The sequence below is a fragment of the Tympanuchus pallidicinctus genome, unplaced genomic scaffold (genome assembly GCF_026119805.1).
Source record: "Tympanuchus pallidicinctus isolate F22 unplaced genomic scaffold, pur_lepc_1.0 scaffold15, whole genome shotgun sequence".
Classification (NCBI taxonomy): Eukaryota; Metazoa; Chordata; class Aves; order Galliformes; family Phasianidae; genus Tympanuchus; species Tympanuchus pallidicinctus.
In genome coordinates this window covers 9813718-9834709 of record NW_026294669.1, presented here as the reverse complement: position 1 = coordinate 9834709, position 20992 = coordinate 9813718, and the positions used below count along the sequence as shown (strand labels likewise).

The following is a 20992-nucleotide window of genomic DNA, read 5'->3' as shown; positions in this document are numbered from 1 at the left end:
ACATTTCATCCACTGTAACAGTGTCTCAGCCTGGAAGGAAGGTACAGACAGTAAGCAAGGGCAGGAATATCAGCAAAAGAGATGTATCATACACTGCAGGAGACCTTTTCCATGGAGAGCATACAAGGGTAGAAGAGTCTCTTGCACCCTTGTATAAGAAGTCCTAAAACTACTCTGCAGAAATGGTGGCACTAATTACATCTGAGGAAACATCAGAGAAGGCATGGATGCTACTGTATGGAATTATTTGAAAATTTCATTGAGTACTGTGGAAACATGAAATATATTATTTATTTCCAAAATCCTTTAGGAGGAGGGCAACTTGCAGAGGAGGAAATGCTTCACCATACAGAAGGGGAACCTGACTAAGTCTGGGGCTCTAATAACTTTCACCCTTTACCTTTGCTCTTGAATTTAATCTCCTGTCCTTCTGATGCTTCCAGGTTCTGTGGGCAGCTCTCAAACTGGGGAGGGATTCCCAAAGGCTCTCTTTTTTCCTCCTTTACAGACTTCCGGGCTCCAGCTCTGTTTTCTGCTTCTCTACTCCTTGGACTTACTTGTCCAGTCACAGATGGGTTTTCTTGAGTTGTCATCAGGGGCTGCACAGTCCTTTTCCTGTCTTCAGCCTGTCTGATGAAAGTAGTCTGGGGTTCTGCCTTTGGTTCTGGCTGCACTTTGACGGCTTGTAGTGTGATGGTGCTTGAAGTTTTCTGTAAGACCTGAGGTGCCTTGGTTCCTCTAGATTCTTGAAGAGGTACTGCATTGGCTTCTTGGTTCTGTCCCTGCTTAACATCTTTGGCTTCTCTGGAGATGTAAAAGGTCTCTTTCTTTGCTGATACCCTGTCTTTGGTTTCAACCATGAGTTCAGTGCTGCTAGATTTTAGCTCTTTAGCAATCCCATTGCTAGTTGCCTGTTTGAAATCTGAGTTTTCAATAGCTTTAGTAGCAAGTGTTGTTGGTTTTGATGGCATGCTGAAGGAAGATGATAAGTTTACAGATATATGACTAGTTGTTGTAAAGACTAGTTATTATAAAAAGTGATATAAATGTCCAAACCTGAGAAGAAAACTGAACTGATTAGCCTTTAGTAGCAAATGTGCTACTCTTCTTCAGACAGATTAAAAACATGGGTGGAAGAGGTAAAATGAAATTGTTAATTAAATATGATTAGTGCTCAAATATTGTCTCAACTGAGAAATTCCTGAGTACAAATCCTCTGTTCAGGTTGTAACAGGTTGTATGTGAGCAGATGTTAACCTTGTATGCGCTGCTAGAGAATAATTACTTGAGACTCTTAGAATGTCCTTAGTGTAATGCTACTACATGCTTTAATAACTTCAGGCCATGTGTACTTATAGCTTAAAACACTACATAAAATAGCTCCTTAAGGAGAAATTAAAATGTTAATTAGGCAGTGAATTTACGGTTTCTAGCTATGGTATCTTGTAAATTAGGTGGTTTCAAAAGGGGACTAATCAGTAAATTTGACAAAAGTCTAGGGGAGCAACAGGGATCAAAAATTAGTTATAAAAAAATAAATTGACTGGATGTAAAAATATCAGTTATGGCTTCATTAGTAAGAGTTTCTCACAGTTATGGTAGATCTGCTGCTCTGAAATTGAGGCACAAGAGTACTGAATAATTAGGGACTTGAATTTAAATATCATAAATTGAAGTTGGCATCCCCTGACCACTAAGTTGTTACCCAAGTGTTGTGGCTGTCTCATACTTCCAAAAGCATAAATGTATTTCCAAGGCAGAATTGGAACATATTTGAAATACTAAAACCAGTTCTAATCCACATCTGCTTTGCTATATGTCACTGTCTTTTTTCCTAAGGAGATTCAGGATATTTATTATGGTACTTTTTTTCAGTTAGAGTTAATTGTACTAAAGACTTAATGCACATGAGATTTACTGTTACAACAGTAAGATTTTTACATTTTACAAAATATCCTTCATCCATAAGTGAATGATGGAGCAGGCAAAAATACTCTGGAGAACCCACACTACGTAGGGAATTCTGGCTGCAGAAAAACGCAGTTATATTTGCACTAAATTTTTTTGAAAGCATGTTCCTAAAAATCACACAAACCTTAACACAAGATAATATGGCATTTTCAGATCTACTTTGCAATGGACATGAAGTCAGGATGGTGTAAATGTGTACTTGTGAAATTTCATCGAGGGCATGCAAGGACAGATTTAACACCCTAGAGAACGTAAATCAACTGCCCTGAAGGCTTAAAGCATGTTATACAGTCAGATTAGACCATTCCTTTTCTGCATTTCTATTTATGAGAAGAAGTAATTGTATAAATTACTATGATTTTTAACAAACTATTTTAATATTAATAATCTTGACTAAGTTCTAAAATATTGATTTGTTTGTTTGCTATTACTTTACCCTTTCTTTTGTAACCAGTTTTCAGACAACATCGAAGACCATGGCCATAGTGTGTTTTGCTTATGACAGCAAGGAACAACCTGCTCAGCACTCAATGTGTAGGTTTCTGACTCAAAATTTAAGTAAGTAAATAAATGATTTGATACTTGGAATAGAGCATATATACCAATTATGTGTGAATATATGTGGGTGTCCACACATAGTTTTTCTTCATAATATATAAATATTTGACTATATGGAAGCTGTGAGCATAAACCCACCTAAACTTTGCTTAGCTGAAGCAGACCAGCACTCCGTATTTCAGAGTTTAGCCACCAGTTCCACCAACTATTTCATATTACCAGAGGACTTGAAATTGGCACTGTATCGTTCCAAGTTCACATTTTCTAACTTCCAAATACAGACTAGCCCAGAGAGATTTATCACTGTATGAGGAAGGCTTATGCAATAAATGTTGAAATTACTGCTGAGAAAGAACCCCAGTATATGCTGGGAAAGAATCCCAGTGAAAACATACCATATTGGCTGAGCGTGGGTGTCAGTCTTATCTGGACCTGGAATTGAGAAAAAAAAAAAAGAAAAAGAAAAAAAGAAGAAAAGAATACATAATTTACATCTAAAATACCATGCACACCACTTTGGGGCAAGATTATACATGAGGTTGCATAGTCTAAAAAAAATAATTCAGTACATCTGAGCCATTTGACTGTCTGCTAGCATTTTGCAGCAATTCCTACTACTTGATTTAATCAATAATGAAAGAATTAGGTATTATGTATAGTGGCTAGGTAACTGAAATCATCCAATTAGTCAAGTTCATTGCAAGAGAGTGCCCTTTTTACTGATCTGCACTAATCCCAGAAAGAATGCATGCATTATTCATAGTTGTGGTCAGCATCTGAAGCAAACATATACCACAAGCAACTTTGTGCCCCCAGTTCTGCCTCATCTGTGCCCGTTGTACAACAGAAAGCCACCCACTTCAGGGAGATCCAGTAAGGATCTGGTTTCATGTTTTTTAAAAAATGGCTTAATGTACTTAATGGCCCTTTTTTCTATAAAAGATCAGTAAAACAGGCAACCTAGAGGGTCTCTACAATGACCTCATCAGGTTGCAATACACAGATAAAACATACAGCTTTAGTTGATAAAGGCCAGTAGAAGTTCTGAGGATCCCAAATGCAAATCTTATTGTTATTTATATTGATATCTTACAGAGTGACATCACTGATAAGAACCAAAAATTACACTGCTTGGAGTACATGCAACCTATATGTCTTGTGATTGCAGCTAAGGGCATCAGCGGTTGATTTAATTATTTCATTGGGTCCAGCAGCTATAAAGCCATCTGCTTACCTCTTGAAATTTATCTTTAGTGTGGTTGCTAAAGGCGTTACGACTTTGAGGCTAATGTAAAAGATACCCTAAGAAACATCAAACTGCAAAGTGAATGGTATATGGTAATGCATATATGAAATAGAACATTTTAAAATATTTATACAAAAGCATTTATTTCCTTTAACAGTAGGGATATAATGTAAAGGTAGGATTTGATTTTAAAGTTTGTTTTAAAGTTTTTACAAACAAGCTTTTGTTTTGTTACAAACAATTTTGATTGTTTCTTCCCACTGAAGCAACACAGTATTTTCAGCCATAATATGCTCCAAGCTATCACAGTGTCAGTTGATGACAGGGAAAAGTAAATGCTCATCTTGAATAAACAAAGATTTTTTTAAAAGGAGTAACTGTGATTCATTTCTGCTCTGTCCTTATTGTCTTTACTGTACCTTGAACTGTGAGCTCTGCAGACACAGATGCCTTCCCTGCACTGTTTACCACCATGCATGTGTAAATTCCTGCATCAGCAAGTTGAACATTTTGGATTTCCAGGTAGTGGATTCCTGTTTTCTCAAACATGTTGAAACGCTCATTTTGCTGCAAATGAATATCACCCTGCAAATATCACGAGATACAATCAGACAGTTGAAGGCTGAATGGGAGCAGGATGCTGGCAGAGCAATCAAAGTGTGTGTTCTTCTAAATTAAATAAAGTGATTGTAATTCACTGAAATGATAGTTTAAAAAAATAAATAAATAAATAAATAAATAAAAGAAAAGAAAAAAAAAAAAAAAAAGGCCTAATCAGTGAAATATTTAATAATCACTTGGAAACTCTCACATTACTGACAGAAAAGTGATTGCAGATCTTGTGTATGCCCAAAGGGGGCAGTAGGACTTAAATCTTCAGTGTCGTTTATTAGTCAAATGAATTTTAAGTGTTCATCATTTTTATTTTATTTATGTACATTCTATATGCTCACAGTTTCCCATGTTGATGCAGGTCTGAAGTTGACAGCTCAGGTCTCTTGTTGTGTCATACTCCTTTCTTTTACTATGTTTTTGCAGAAGTCAAACTGAATCATCTGAACCTTTGTTCAGTTGCCTTAGATTTTTTTTTTCTAAATTTGCAAAAAACAATCATGCATGCCAAAATAAAGTCATATCTTTTAGTTTCTAAACTGGTTTTTCTTTTTTTTTTCTTTTCAATTCAATTTCATTTCTTTGCAGATAGCTTCCTAATTTTAATGTACAGGTTAACTTACCCAATATAAATAAAACAGAAAAGGCAGTTTATGATTGGGGAACTGACATAGAACTTGAAAAATGCAGCTGTAATTTTCAAAGCTGTCAGAGACTCCTCTGTGGCCACAGCTAAAGCATTAAATCCCTGCAGATCTTCTCTATAAAACAGATATGCTTATGTTCTTATTTCCCACTCTTTCTCTATTTCTCTTATTTAGATAGCAAGGTCTTTGGGTAAGTTCATCTTGTACTTGCTATTTTTATGGCTATTTTATATTAAGAAGGTATACTATTATCTTTTTTGGATTTATTAAGCATGAAAATGAGAAAGAATAGAGTTTTCCTTGTTGTACATAAATTCTTGCCATTGTTAATTTCTCATATTGCAGTAACAAATGCATTTCACCAAGTAACAAAACTTTAGAATAGAAAGCAAACATTAATTTATTGGGAAATCATACCTTAGACCAAGTTACTTGAGGCTGAGGTCGTCCTGTTATTTTACATGAGAATTTGCCTGTTTGGCCTTCACGCACAACAACTCTATTGGGTTTTGTAGCAAACTTTGGTGGACTCTCTCCCCAGATGCTTGGCCTAAGCTCCACAGGTGGAACAGTAAGTCTTCCCCTAAAAAGGTAATTGACATCCTGATTTTAAAGAAGAACAACTAGAAGTTGTTGTTGTTAAAGCACATTTCAGGAAGCATTTTAGAGTAGAAGATTTTCAGCTATATGCTTTTTTTTTGTTTGTTTGTTTTTTGTCAATGGAAGAAATGCAAATGCTGGTGATAACTGCTCTTGACTCCTCATGCAGCTAAATAGCACAGTGCCACATCCTCATCCAGCAGACACATAACTCATAGGACAGATCCTGGGGATATGAGTTGCTTATAAGAAGAGCTGGACAAACTAAATGAAAAGGAACACTACATACATTTAGTTTTCCCTCTTTTCTGTTTCTTAATTGTCCCCTAATAGATTATTTGTGCATACTTGTTCAGTGTTCAGAGTTCTTTATCATATAGTTTGTTTCAACATTCAGTGCAATTTCTGAATATAAATCATCAATTTCTTTTGGCAACATTTTTGACATATCCTGCTAAAGCAAACATGGAAATGGCACAGAAACCCGTCGAAATAGCAGTGAATGTCTTTTAAGTGTAAAATCCAGCTCTATTTAAATGGATGGCACATCTGGGAAACCACATGTGGAATGAAACTAGAATGACAAGAGTGACTGCAATCCAAAACCCACAGTTAGGTAGCCATAAAACTTCAAACATCAAACAGTAACACAGCAAGAAAAAGAAATTTGCAACGTCAGGTATGTTAATGTGAAAGAGAACACTCACATGCTTTGCTCTAAAGCCCTGGTACAACAAAGACACACATTAACAGATGGCAATCAGTAATTTTTTCCTTTTTTTTAACCTTTAATTTCAAGCAAAAGGAACCACTTTCAAGACCTTCATTTCCAGATGGCCTTTTACCATATGCAAGTAAGATGTCAGTACTTCACAATTTCTACCAGGTGTCTCATACTAAAAGAGAGCACATTGCCAAGGTGCTACCAAGACATGATGGTTGCCAAACAGGGAACTCGAGGTTTCTAAATAAGAAACAAGACCATGATGAAAGGATTTATATGGACAGGAGGATCAGTAAAAGCTTGGGAGAGAGGACTGTAATATGCGAAAATGGGAAACAATCGTAGAACTAAATATCAGATAGCTTTTAATGTTGTCCTCCTCAAGCTACCTCTAAGGCATGGTTGAAAGAAGGCTCTTCTGTGTACCAGAGTAAATCATTGCACATCTCTTAATCAACCTGGCACCAGGCTACACCAAACCAGAATATGTCTTTCTTCCAGGCTACTATGTAATATTTAAATTATATATGAGAGAATGCTGGTTTCAGTTGGTTTTCTTTCTTTCTAATCATTCTAAAAGCAGTATTTTTTCTGATTTTTAAAAGATGCCTGTCAGGTTATGGAAGATGCAGGGAAGGCTTCTGGAATATCAGAGAGCAAATACAGGAGAGTGCAAAACTGCAGCACAGATACCAGCAGGAGGTTCTGTTTTCAGCCATAAGAATTCCTGTCAGTATGAAGGAGCAGTAGTTGTATCAAGCTACTTATGCCTTCCTGGTAGCCTCAAACATTTTACTGACAGAGCAGTTCCCATAGCATCTATTCTGCTTGGGTTAAATGGAGGGTTGGACAACGCACTTGACTTCACAATTATCTGTTTGTTTTCAGATTGTTCCTGTAGTTGACACTCAGCTCTAAAGGAGCTAAGAACTTTGAACTGATGAAGCTAACCTTGTCTTTCCTCTGTGAGCACAGACATTCCTGCTATTCTCATCTTGCTAATGTGAGCAAATATGCCAACCAATTACTCTATTCCATCGTCATGATGTGCAAAATTGAGTCATCAACTATCAGGCTTTTCTTTCCTCCATTTCCCTCATTCGTGAACAGGCAAAAAGCATTGGGGATACATTTCCAGTGAGGAACAGTTGAGATCTACACAAGAATCCAACCCTCAGTCTGGCTCTCAGACTGAATCAAAGCTAAGGACAAAATGCAGGAAGAACTTGAAAGAAAAAGTCCATATCCTTTAGAAAGAGTAATTTTACTTGTTTACCCACCAAAATACATTCATGCATCTGTTAAACAATATCAAAGCCCTTGGACTTCTTACCCAGGGGTTTTGGCACTGGACGGTAGGCTGTATTTCTTCAATGAGTTTCCTGTGAGCACAAGACAGGAAAATAGGAAATAAGAATTTTTGACAAGACCATTAGGAATTACAGATACTAGACTATGTAAAGCATGTATTTCTCCAGGTTTCAAAAATGAAGGAGGAATGCAACACCTGCAGTATGAGGTTATGTGATCTAAAGCCTGAAGTTAGGCTCTCCAATTTCAAGAACAGGTTTTAGCAGAGTTACCATCTAGCCTTTGACCTCAGTGGCAACTAGACTGCTGACTATTCATGCAAAAATATTTTTGAGTGAATAACAATGTCTAATTTCTACAGCGCTAATAATAATTAGATAGCAAATATATATATATTTTAGACTCTGAAGGAGGTCTTGCTTTGCTTGCCTGTTTTTGTTATTTTGGTTGTTGCTCTAATGAATATCTTTTCAAAAAGACCATTCTTTTGGAAGCTCTGAAGTTCATCCTACTACTGGCGTTAGCAACAGGGATATGTGTATATGAAATCATGTAAGCTCAGCGCCATCTACTGCACACAGCATTCCTGGCAGATCTGGAGCAGAAAAAATGGATAGTAGCCTGAGATAGATCCAAAGTGGCAGCTTGAAGCAAACAGCTCTGATGGCTGTGAAGAAAGAAATTATGCTAGCACTTCCTATGGATTTACACTGACTTTCAGATAGAGCGGTAGGATAGAAAAACTAGAAAGTGTCACTCATATTTTCAGGTAACAGTCAGCCCAATGTAGAATTCTTTGCTGAAAACAAAAACCCTGTGCCTTGCCATCCTGATGTGTAGAGGGGTTATAGATCCCTTTACGAGGAGATAAAGACCACTTTAATTCTTAAATTCTGTTAAATTCAGTCATTGGGTTCTACCATGGAATTGTTTTTGAACAGCACCAAAGTCCATGTCAGAACACCTGATATAAAAACCTGTTTAAAAAAACCTCACCTCCACAGAAGTTGTTTCTCAGATAGCTTTAAACTAGGGAATAAAATGATTTTACACATTTTTTTTTTTAAGCAGAAGGCAATATATATCGTGTCAGACATATGCATGATTCAATATGTACTCCAAAGATGTGTGTAAGAGATTTTTTACTCAGAATACACCAAGTGCTGATTGTTTGAGGCCAGCTGTCAATTTTTGCTGTGCTTCAGGAATTCAATGCAAAGTTGTGACCTGAGATGCTTTGATATTTAGCAGATTTCCAGGAGGACTGAACAGCTAAGAGAAAAGAAGCACAGTTGATTTCCATTATTCCTTGGCTTTTTGTCACTCTTTACATTTTAAATATGGCAGTTTGCAACTATTTAATATGCAGATGTTCTCTTAAAAATTCCTGGGCTTGATCTTAGCTGTTTCCATGTAACATTAAATATGCAATTGCAACCAGGCGTTCAACTTAGCAAAGGGAAGCACACATGCAGAACGCCAGGAGCATATTGCTTCAGTGTGCCTGTTTGATATGCTGTGAAGCTCCAAGATCCCCATTGCTCTTACTGCCCAAGAGAAAATGTTAACGTTGCAGGCTAAGATGACTCCCCTGCCATGTTAACTTGAGCAATCAACCAAAAGTATGGATAACCTCCAAAAGAGATCCAAAACAGTGTTGTATCATTGTAAAGCCTGAGTAACTATCACAGAATCACAAAGCTGTAGTGTCTCTTGTAGGGGCTGGAAGGGACCTCCAGAGATCATCGAGTCCAACCTCCCTGCAAAGCAGACCTGAATTGTCCATAAACAAAGCCAGGAAGGAAATAGTACTCAACAGTTAAGATAACAAGTAGTTCAGATGTAGGAGTAGAAAGGCTGTCAATACCACTACAATACTTGGACTAGGAAAGGAGGAACAACAGAAAGAACGTAACTTGGAATAAGAAAAATTGTTCAGGCCTTGCACCTCAGAAGCTGAACATGTAAACTAAGCAGTCCTCCTCTTGTAGAGGAAAAATGAAGTCTGGTAGAAGTTCTCTGTTTCTTTTAGGAAAGCCTCTGAAACAACTTTCAGGCTGCCTCAAACTGGCTGCCAAACTTCCAAAGGAAGATGTCCTTTACAGATATTAAATTATTTCCAATATTCTGTTAGGATAAAAATTCTGTTTTAACAATATCAACAACAACAACAGCAACAAAAAACAAAACCAACCTAAAAACTCACATTCTGTTACAAATATTTTTCTCAGGCAATCTGTAATTTGCTCACAGCTTTGTAAATGTGAATATCTGTGGCAAAAGCAAGTGCTTTCATCTGCTTCATTTGTGTCTCTAATAGGCAGCACTGTGTCAAATGTTAAATCTTAATTTGTAGAACTGGACTTCAACAAAGAGTACAGAAAAATAAAAAATATGTAAATGTCATTCTTAGTAACCATGTGTTTCCTCACTGGAATGCATATTAACATTTAGCCATATAATATGCTATAGTACATAATCATATCACAGATCCTAAAGGTTTCATCAATTTAATTGAAGTCTTTGCATAATTTTTCGAAATATTAGATTGGATTTAAATGAGAATTATGTGAATAACCTGAATTAATATCCCATTCATAGTTAATCGATCGTAAGGTTTGGGGGAAAGAAGGCATTAAATCTAGCATCCAGAAATGGAAATATTACAATATAGATGCCCCACTCCCTGAACCCTTGTTAGACTTACAGCTATGAAAATGGGATTTCTTTTGTACCAGATAAGAGTGCTACTCTTGCAACAGTGAGAAAACATGTATGTACTGTTATGATCTTAACTGGATGGGTGTTTTAACACAACCTATTCATTTAATTAAACTCTATTATTATCACAGTGGCAGTTTAAGTATTGTCTTACCTTCCACAGTCAATTCCACAGTCACTTGACGAACCCCACCATCATTTGCAGCCTCACAGGTGTATTTACCACTATCACTTTCCTGCACACCTTTGATTACCAAGCTGAATATCCCCCGAATGCTGTGGTCCACAACATAATGGTCTCCTTCTGGGAGAGGGTGTCCATTTCTGTACCACGTGATCTGTGGCTCAGGGTAGCCTCTGACCTGGAACAATGTGAGAAAGAGTGGAGAATGAAGGCAAACAGATGATGGTATTAGGAAGAAATGTTGGACGTTTAGCAATACAGTGGAAAGTTCTTGACACAGGAGCTGTTTAACACATGCTTCTCACAAGCCAAATGGCAGAACATAATGAAATGAAGAAACTTTTGGCTAAGTCAAACTGTTAAAATCATAAGACTAGAGAAGCAGATAGATACCTGTGCAAAAGTTTCCCACTAGAATGGTTTGCCTATGGAAGCACAGAAACGGTGCTTATGAAAAATCTTGATGCGTGGGTTTTCATTGTTCAGAGATTCAAAAGGCAGAAGTACTATTATATATCTCTAAGTATTCAAGACTGCAAGGTATCTATGCCAAACATTTTTAGCATGGCTGCTAAGGATTAGGCTTTTACTGTAAATCTGCATGGAGCTATCTAGTTTTCATACATGCTGAGATGTAGTGGCTCCAGCCAGTTTACAGGCAAGAGGTACAAGTACATGCCACCTTCTGTCTTGAAAAAGCAGAAGCTGTCTTTAAAAACAGAAGACAAGGGGGTGCCACTTGAGATAGTGTCATTAAGGGAATTCTCACGTGATGGTGGCAAGCGAACAATAAAGACCTAGATATGCTCACAAAAACATACTGATATGCTTAAGGAGCTTTGTGGTCTACTGGTCGCCCAAAGAACAGATTTCAAGAAAATAAAGCAGACCCATGCTCATTACACAGCAACCACATTAATATATCCTTGCCTGCTAAGGCATTAGTGATACCTTCAGATTTGCAGACAGATTCTGAGTAACTGAGAACCAAGTTATTGATTTCAGTTAGGCTGTTGAAACCTGCCTGCTGAGAATCTGTCTTTTTCAGAAAAGGATGGAAAAACCAGACATATACCAGTTTCCAACAGTGAATTATCTCCTCAGGCAAAGTTTCTTCCTCTGCTTTATGAGATGTGCCATCCACTTTGAAGGTTGGTTTAGTATGTGTTAACTGTTAGCACACTTCCCCTGTTGTCATAACAACCTCTGATTACAACCTCTGAAGTTTTCCCCACTTCTTTCCTATTCCCCCACTCTGATAATGATAGCATGCCATCTTCTGACTCTTTGATCCTTTGCCTAAATGCCATGAAAAATAAATAACTGAGTGGATCAAGATGAACTCGGGTAAGCAATCATGTCTGAGTTTGCTCACTAGGCAAGTGGCAATACTGCATATTGAACTATATTTTAAAACCTTGGCAACTGAACAGGAAGTCCCTCCAAATTCCAGGTGGGCAAAATACTGATTATCTTGATTTGAAGATGACTTGATTGTGGCTTGTCCAAATTCCTCCTTGCAGACTCCTCTCACCTTCAAATCACCAATTCAGCTCAGCTTTCCTCAGACTACATAGTACTTATTCTCCAGATCACAATTCTTAGCCAAACAGACTCATCCATCCTTAGGTTCTCCTCTTTCAAAACCTTTCAGTTCCACCTTACTACGTCTGGGCTTCTCATCTGTCTGAGCTTAAGTTACAGCTATCAGAAATTTGTCTCTTTCCTTTAATTCCTTACATATAAATTCAGAAAAATTAATGTTGCCAGTGATGTTGTGGCCACTTCTTCCTGACATTTCTTAATATACGGAGAGGGAACATTAATGAATCTGCTCAATAAATTTTCCAGTTCTGGTACAAACTTCCTCAGTTCTCTCCAAGAAACAATTATTTTTACCTCAGCAAGAGCCATGTTCTATGCTGAATGCATTGTGGACCCCTGCGCAGTGGGATCAATCACTGTTTACAAACTACCCTAGCATCTTGAAAAGCTCTTTTGGCCATGTCTTTTTTTTGCTTTCTGAAAAACAGCAGTTCCTACTCAGCCATGTCCCCTACCACTACTCCAGAACTGGTTTAGTGCTTAATGAGAGGGCAGGCTCTCAGGAATGGATGTCTTTCTTAGTATGTCTAATTTTCACAAAAAGAAGCTAGTGGAACTTCAGGGTTTTTTTTGTTTGTTTTTGGTGGTGTAGTTCTTGAGAGTTGATGATATGTTCACTGGTAAAGAATGTGATTCGTACCACAAAACCATTTCTTATCGTAGTATTGTCAATGCCCTTCTGCCTATCTTCTCATTTTGGATTAAGTGACTTATCCAAAAACAAAGAATGTCTTAGGAGGGAGTTTATACCTGTCATTTATGCTTTACAAAATATCAAATTTTCAATCATTCTTTGTGGTGTTTTTTAAAATGTATCGTTCCATTAAGCTTCAAACAATCCTTCGAATACTTCCAAGGGAACTACTGGGGTTGCAGCAGTAGCAATCATCTTACTTTTATTTTCCTTATTCTTTTGTCGTATTCTTAATTCCTTCTTGGACCACATGAAGCCATTCTTACTCGGCCCCTCAAATTCAGGTAGACAATTATACATGCTTTTCCAGTATTAAATAGCTAAGCACACATTAAGTATTTTTCCATTTCTTCCATGTGTGTCTGTTTCATACTTGTTATACCTGTATTATTGTGTTTATCTGCAACTCTACACTGAGGAAATGGCATCCAGAAAAATAGAGACACAGGCAATCAGCACGTCATTTCTTTTCAGAACGTTGCATCATTCCATTCCCAATCTTGGTTGATTTTGTTTTGTTTGTTTCATTTTTGTCAAAATTGACATAAGGGGCAAGTGGGAGTTTTGTGAATTGCTCTGTTGCAAGAATTTATTTCAGGTTTTGGTTTGGAATGTGTTTCAAACTGAGCCAGCCCTCTCTGAAATACATAGTCTTGCCATAAAAGTGTCAGGGATCCTTAAACCTACCACTGGTTACTAGGTTTTGATTCTAATGGATCAGTTCCAGAACTGCAGCAGGTTTTATATTCCTCCCCAGCCTTTCCAGAACTCACTAAAAACATCTGCCTTGAATAAATCCACAGTGAAGAGAAATTTATCTGCTTATTTAATGCCCAGCAGCAGAAGGCTATAACCTTTATTTACAGCATGGTGTGTCTGAGCATTGCCAGTCCCATTGAGGCTGTGGCTTTTCTTTACTTGCTCAACAACACCGACAAGTGGAAAATTGACTGCAAGGAGTATATACACTGTGAGGTCTGAGTTTTTGTTAGAACTCATCAATCCTTCACCACAGTCTCGGAGAAGTGGACTAGATAAGTCAAGGTAAAACAAATCTCCTGCTTCACACATCAACATGGTAAGTGAATAGAGCTGAGAAAGAAGCTGTTGCCTGTAAAACTTCGAGAGTTAAGATTCAGCTCTGCAGCAAGGTTTGGGGAAATGCTAATGAAAAGGAATGATGTTCCCAAAGAAAAGAAACAAGGAGAAGTTGTCCAACAAGTCTGCTAGAGCTATTCATTAAAGGACAATTTTATTAAAAAATCTGCTGAAAACTAGTCACTGTTGTCACAAACCTAAAGGCATTCAGTGACATCTAAGGCCAAATATATTCAGAAACTTTTTAAAATCAAAGAATCATAGAATTGACTGAGTTGAAGGGACCTGCAAAGGTCATCTGGTCCAACTCCCCTGCAAAGAATATGGACACCCACAGCTTGATCAGGTGCTCAGAGCCCCATCCAGCCTGACCTTGGACATCCCCAAGAACAGGGCATCCACCACTTCTTTGGTCAACCTTTGCCAGTGCCTCATCACCCTTACTGTAAAAAATTCTTCCTTCCCCTTCTTTCTTGTAGCCTCCTTTAAAATACTGGAAGTTCTCCATCAGATCTTCCTGGAGTCCCTCTTCTCCAAGCTGAACAGCCCCAGCACATTCAGCCTGTCCTCATAGGGGAGGTGTTTCCCTGTCCGTTCCAAAGTAAAGGAAAGCTTTTTCTAAAACTTGGCCTGCATCTATGCTCCATAAAACAGCTGCTTATATATCAATTCCAAAAGGCATAGGTTTGCCTATTTAACTGTAGCAGCTTTGGGTAATCTGATGAGCTCTTTTGGATCATGCTTTTAACTCCCATTCAGATCCTACTTTGTGATAACTGTCACTGCTTTCAGTGAGATTAACAATGAATGCAATCCCAGAATCTCCAAAAAGAATCAGGCACAAATAGCAAAAATCCAAAGCACAAGCAGCTGTGAACTATTGATGGGCTGCATAACATTGTTGTTACTCCCTTTGACAATAGCACCTTAAGATTCTTGGAAATGTGGGCAAACTGTACATGGCATATTCAAGTATATCATTCATTACACTGGCTGAAGCATTTCATTCTTGATGTTAAGAGCTTGATAAATGTCACTTGTTTCTACTCAAGGTTACAGCAACACACAAACAAAAAGACCAGAAAGAAATTGCCCCTAATTACATCATGTATAGACAAGCACATCAAAAGCTGTACCAAGAAAAACTGGCAGTGATACAACTGTCATGAAATTGCTATTCAAAATAACTCCCCTCATAAAGATGACTTCATATGCTGCAATATGAATTCCACTAACCACTAAAAGTCTTCTCAGAAGGCCATTGTTCCCTCATGAAATCAGAATTTTAAAACATCCAGAATCTGTCAGCACACAGTGTTCAGTACTGCTGCTTTCTCTATAGCCTGCCTTTGCGCTTTACTTCCACAAAATTCAGAATTAAAATCACAGTAAGTAAACTATTAAATCACTGAATAAGAAGATTGGTTGTATTTGGGTGGTTTCAGTTCATCTAAAGAACGACTGATTTTGAATTTATCTTTGAAGGACACAAATGTGCTTTTTTCCACTGTCATCACTGTGAGTCCATACAGCAGTTTGAAAAACATCTATCAGGAATGGGGGGTATGAAGTTGACTCTGCCTTGAGGAAAAATGAATTAATTGAACACTAGTGAGAAACAGGGCTGAAAGAAACCATGGCTATAAGGTCATATATATTAAATTCTAACTGAATTCACAACAAATGATTGAAGTGTAATCAAGTTAGGCTAAATTCCTTCTTTCTGTGTTTATATTGGTATCAACTTGGACATGTTATTTTTACTATGTTTTATCTCAGTTCATCTGGCTTTTTGGATGTTTCTACTGATCAATTCATTCCTCCTACATGAAAAAAAAAAGATTTCCACAAACAACTTTGGCCAAAGAACACTTAGAGAAAATGCCCAGTGGGTTGGTAGATGATGTTCACTCTGATGGGAGTGAACTTCTTTAGAGGAACAGAAGTTTTCTTGCTTATTTGGCTGCCTTATCTTGTCTTAACATTAAAGAATGAAACAGTGAAGTAACTTTTTGAGAAGAGTTTGCAGTCTATCCTCTGTCCCATACCTGCCTTCAAATGTAAACCATTTTTTTTTCCTAGAAATTACAGCTCAAGGAAAGACCCACCAAGATCAGAACTTACTAAGGAATAAAAGAAGATTGCCTCACTTATGCTTGCCTCCAGTTACAATTTACCTTTTACCTTGCTTTGGAGAGATCATTAGACGTCACACCAGGAGGAGACTTGAATGACGTGCAGAAAACCATTTAGAATATCTGACCAACTTTGGCCTTTATTCTGCAGCCTGCAAACAAAAGCTTGACACAGAAAAGAAGGCCTGGCAAACAGCCATTACAAGCTGGGAGTAAAACTCTTGTACCTTTGCAAAACTTAAATCCATCATACTGTATCAAGAAAACAGGAGAAGAAATGTGATTAAGCAGCGTGACAAATTCTGTAAAAGTAATTATATTCAAGTGTAAATAAGGGAATAAACTATTTGTAGCACTGACACTTGAAATATGATACGGACTGTATTACATACCTGATACCATCTGCTAATGTTTAGGTATCAAAAAGTGAAAATTATTCCCTTTATTGCAAGTTACGCAGTAGATGGTCTCATCTAAAAGTCATACAGTTAAAGCCAATCCAGGGCCCTCCTGCAGCCCCCAAGGGATTCAGTCTAAATAGCAACAGTCTTTCTGTGGATGTGGCTTATCCCACAAAAGACTCATCCTAAATCCTCCCCAAAAAGAAGTGTGTTTCCCAGAGTCATTAGGCTCTAGCTAGTGTCCTCTACCTTCAGCAAGAGCCAAATATTTCTGGACCTTGATCAAAAGACTTGTGAACTGAATTGAGACTTGAGAGCAGAGGATGCTACAGTAGTAAATGCTCTGTCCAGCTTGCTCTGCAACAAGAAAAAAAGCTATTTCTTGTATAAGTTGTATGAGTTTACACTCACGTGAAATATTAAGTCAATTCTAGGAGAAAAGTACTACAAACCAGTGGAGGTTGCAGTGAACATGACCCATACAAGGTGATATATTTTTGTTTTTATTTTGGTTAACACAGGTGAAAAATATGGTTCTGGCCAGCATAGCTTTTTTGCAGGTCAGATAGAAGTACTACTGCCAGGTTCTAACTGCAGTTTGCTTTAACAAATGAGCAACAGATTTTCTTGATGAAGAAAAGTGGATATGATACACTGTCAAGTTCTTTCTGAGAGATTAAACACACACAAACTCTATCTGAAGATAGTTTATCCATTAAAAAAAGAACTTTGTTCTAAAACAGAAAACCTGCCTGGCAAGATTAAATATGAAAATACTTAATATTTGGAATGTAGTAAGATATTTGTTTTGTATGAAAGATTATAGCTATCTCTTATCTCCTCAAATGAGCAGTCTAAAATCTACAATTGCCTCATTGAAAGCAAAACTGGAATACATCACTAAGACTAAACATAGCTCACTTCAAAGCACTATCCGTAGAACCCATAAGAAACAATAATTCTCTTTCTGTAAACTTTGTGTATGTTTTTTTCAAGTGCTGAACTCTGTACGCTACATCTGGTGTTTAGTTTTCTCATTCTATATGCATACAGCCCTCATAAATTAGTCCTTTGGCCATAATCTTTACTGAAACACTACTCTGAAGACATCAGTCTTCACAACTGGTGTGTGCAATTCTCTGGTTCTTCTCCCAAATGGTGTGAAGCAAGGAGAGAAAAATGGCAACGTGAACATTCAAACAAACTGTTGTCTTATCCTAGTACTATGACTAGTAAAAAGAATCAAAAATAGAAAGAATGAAACATCTGATAAGTGCCATCAAATCTGACAACTCATTCTCCTGGCACCTATCCCTAGCACTCATTGCATTCTGGCTTTAGGCAATATCAGACCATGCATAATTACATTAAATTCCTTTCTTGAACTTCAAACCACATGCATTTTACTTGATTCCAATTCATGGCCATGAAAAGAAAACCTCTGCACAACTGGTCTCCTTGATATTGCTAATGTTATCTTTGTGAGTAAGGGAAAACTCATTCTATCAGCCTTGAGTGAAAAGATAATATACTACTGGAGCATCCAAAAGACTACAAGCTTTGCCATTATCCCTTTTGCCCTGATGAGAGATCAGGAGATATTATCTGAGGAAGGTAAGAAGGCCCAGAAGTAAAAAGAGATTTAGTAACTCTTTTCCAACTTATTTAAAAGCTGTTCCTTTAAAATCATTGTTTCAGCAACATAATGGTTAGTGTGCCATATCACACTTACTTCTACATAATCCTAGAAAAAGTTGTGGATACTAGGTAGTGTGTAGCTTTAATGTTTTATTGACTTAAAACATTGACTTAAAAAGTCCTGAATGCTTCTGGCTCCTTTTAACTGCTGTACCAACTCCTTCTAGAAGTCTACTAAAACCTCCACAATATCATAGAGCTAAATGTACAGTGTTCTGATTATGAACACTGCATCTAACCTGTAGATCACAGAATTCAGGTAAGACAGAAGCTAGGGGAGAGTAAAGAGTTCAGGGATTCTTTCTCAATTTTTGTGTGAGAGACCCTTCCTTAAAATTCCATTTTACTATCTGGCAATCTGCAAGGGTTTCTGCAGCACCTTGACAAAGAGTACATTCATCCCTTCTAGAAAGCATGTAATGATTTGATCATGTAGAAGAGTAACTTTCTGCCATGCTTCTGTGCTTATTCCATCCCTGCCACCAATACTGACCATCTAGAACTCTGTAGGAAAATGCTTGACTTGCACAAAATTTTTTGATGAAAACTTTTGATTAATTTTTGTTGAAATCAGGTCTTGCTTCATTAGACCTGTAATGCTGTATTTGGATTGATGTAGAGGCTGGAAGCATGCTTTCAGTTCAGATCATAAACCAATGTTGACGTTACAAACATACTTATATAATTAGGGGAAACACTTCTATCCAGGTCTAGGGAACTACTGGCACACCCCTCAATTTCTAATTGCCTAAATAAGAATGAAGACCCACAAAGAAGATCCATCTTAAAACAGAATTTGTTATTTTCACCACCTTGACCTGATTATTCAAGAAAGTTGTTCAGGATAAGATCTTTCTTTCCAGGGGTAATAGATAATAACAGTTGAACTAAGTATGTATTATTTTACTGTTTTGTATCCATCAGTGCCAAGTGGCGTTCATGTTTTATAGTCTAGGCAGAATGAAATTCTTTTGCAGATATCTCCCCACCAATTTTCCTTCTGACTATCTTCAGTAGTTCTAAATTATCTGCAATCTTTGTCATCTCACCATTTTTGCAGATTACAAAGGCGTTGAACACCACACATCAGCACAGATCTTCGGGGGAATCAGCATTCATGGTACTTCCGTTGGGGAAGAATTTATGAGCTATCCATAGAAGACATGGTCTGCTAACTGAAATGCAGACAGCAGCTGCAGATAATATTGCCTTCAGTCTTCTACATTTAACCGTTTTTGTTTTGTGTAATTCAGTATGGTGAGTTCCCAGAGGTGCATGAAGTACTCAAGGTGCTCAAACACCAGCATATGGCTGTTTGATTAAGGCATTGCCTTCTCGGGTAACATAACAAGTCCATCTGTGCTGGTTTTTTTTCTGAAAAACTCCAAGAGGAATTTCAGAGCTGCACTGGTGTGAAACTGCTTTGAATTTATTTAATTCCCAAGTTTGGACATCAGTCCTGGTACGTAAACGTATGCATAAGCCTTACTTACATCTTTTGGTATTAACCACATGCATAGGTGCTTTTCTGAAATTAGCTTTTAATTCATTTTAAAAATGAGTTTAATGTTACTGAGTTTAAAGTAACAGTTTCAAAGGGCTCTTTATGCAGCCCCCAAATAACCCAAAATATTACTGTGATGAAGTAGGGAACACTATGAAGGTGGCCTCTACACTTTTTACTAAGTAGACATGAGTGGAACCCATTCAGTCTAAAAGATGACACTTGTTCTATATACATGCATCTATTATGTCAATTTAGTGGACTTGAAACTGTAAACCTCTGTTACACGAGTAGGTGGCATTTTAACTCAGGTGTTGCAATTCCAGACTGACTGTGCTATATTGATGAAGCTTTAATAAACCATTCTACCATAAGCAACACCTGCCTTTCTACTTCCCCATGTTGTAGCCAGCCAGTCAGCCATGACCTATAGCTATTAAAAGCATGAAGAGAATTTTATGCAAAAATTCAGACAAAGATTGCTTAGACGGAGTGCGTGCACTGGGAAGTCCTCTGACACAAACAGTATGAAATTTTACTGTGCCATATGCAAAAGATGCAAGTCTCCACTTTGAAGGAAAACTGCAAATATTAAGCTGTTTTATCTCCCTGATCATAGAATCCAGCTACTTCAAGCCACAGCTTGTGTGTAACATCATCTGGTCAAAAAACTCAGGTCATATCACACACAAAAACAAAACAAAACAAAAAACAGAAAAAATAAACTGCATTAATTATTTGCACAGAGCAATGATCCACTCTTGACAATAATATTTGTGTTTTGACGTGGCAGCCATTTTGTTTTGAAGCAAGAAGTAGAGAACAAGCCTTTCTCAAGGCAACATTCTTCATTCTCTGTAATAACATATGCAAAACTATTGTTTCCATTAATAATTATTTCTGAAAGATTGTTATTTTTTCTTACCAATATGATGTTTCAATCTTAATGTGATGTGAACTGATTCTATGTGTTGTGAAATAGAGGCAGCCTAGCCCTCTCGTGGGAGCTATGCCACTGACCAAGACAGCCAGTGTATCTTCCTACTTTCCTAGCTTGAAGATGGTCTTCCCCAGTGAGCAGTGTCAATATATGATGCAATCCGCAAGCGTTGAATCTATATAAATTTACATGAGCATACATGCATGATCTACTGTGGAAAATTAATAAGAAGAAACAAAAAGAAAAAAGCGCTCACTGTACTCAAAACACACTGCTGCAACATGCTTGGAGCTCTGAGGTTTGTAACTAACGGCAGTAATCCACATCTGTAGTGTGGTGTGCT

At 37.4% G+C, this 20992-nt stretch overlaps 1 protein-coding gene across 1 annotated transcript in view; it reads right to left on the bottom strand.

Annotated features, from left to right (window-relative positions):
- Positions 1-20992, bottom strand: part of MYLK (myosin light chain kinase) — a 176553-nt gene that overhangs the window by 95249 nt on the left and 60312 nt on the right. Inside the window, exons 3-8 of the mRNA XM_052674486.1 lie at positions 10545-10752; positions 7692-7740; positions 5452-5617; positions 4195-4360; positions 2925-2961; positions 401-972 (exon numbers count right to left, since the gene is read on the bottom strand). Coding sequence (XP_052530446.1) covers positions 401-972; positions 2925-2961; positions 4195-4360; positions 5452-5617; positions 7692-7740; positions 10545-10752 — 1198 coding nt within the window. The remainder of the gene's footprint in view (positions 1-400; positions 973-2924; positions 2962-4194; positions 4361-5451; positions 5618-7691; positions 7741-10544; positions 10753-20992) is intronic.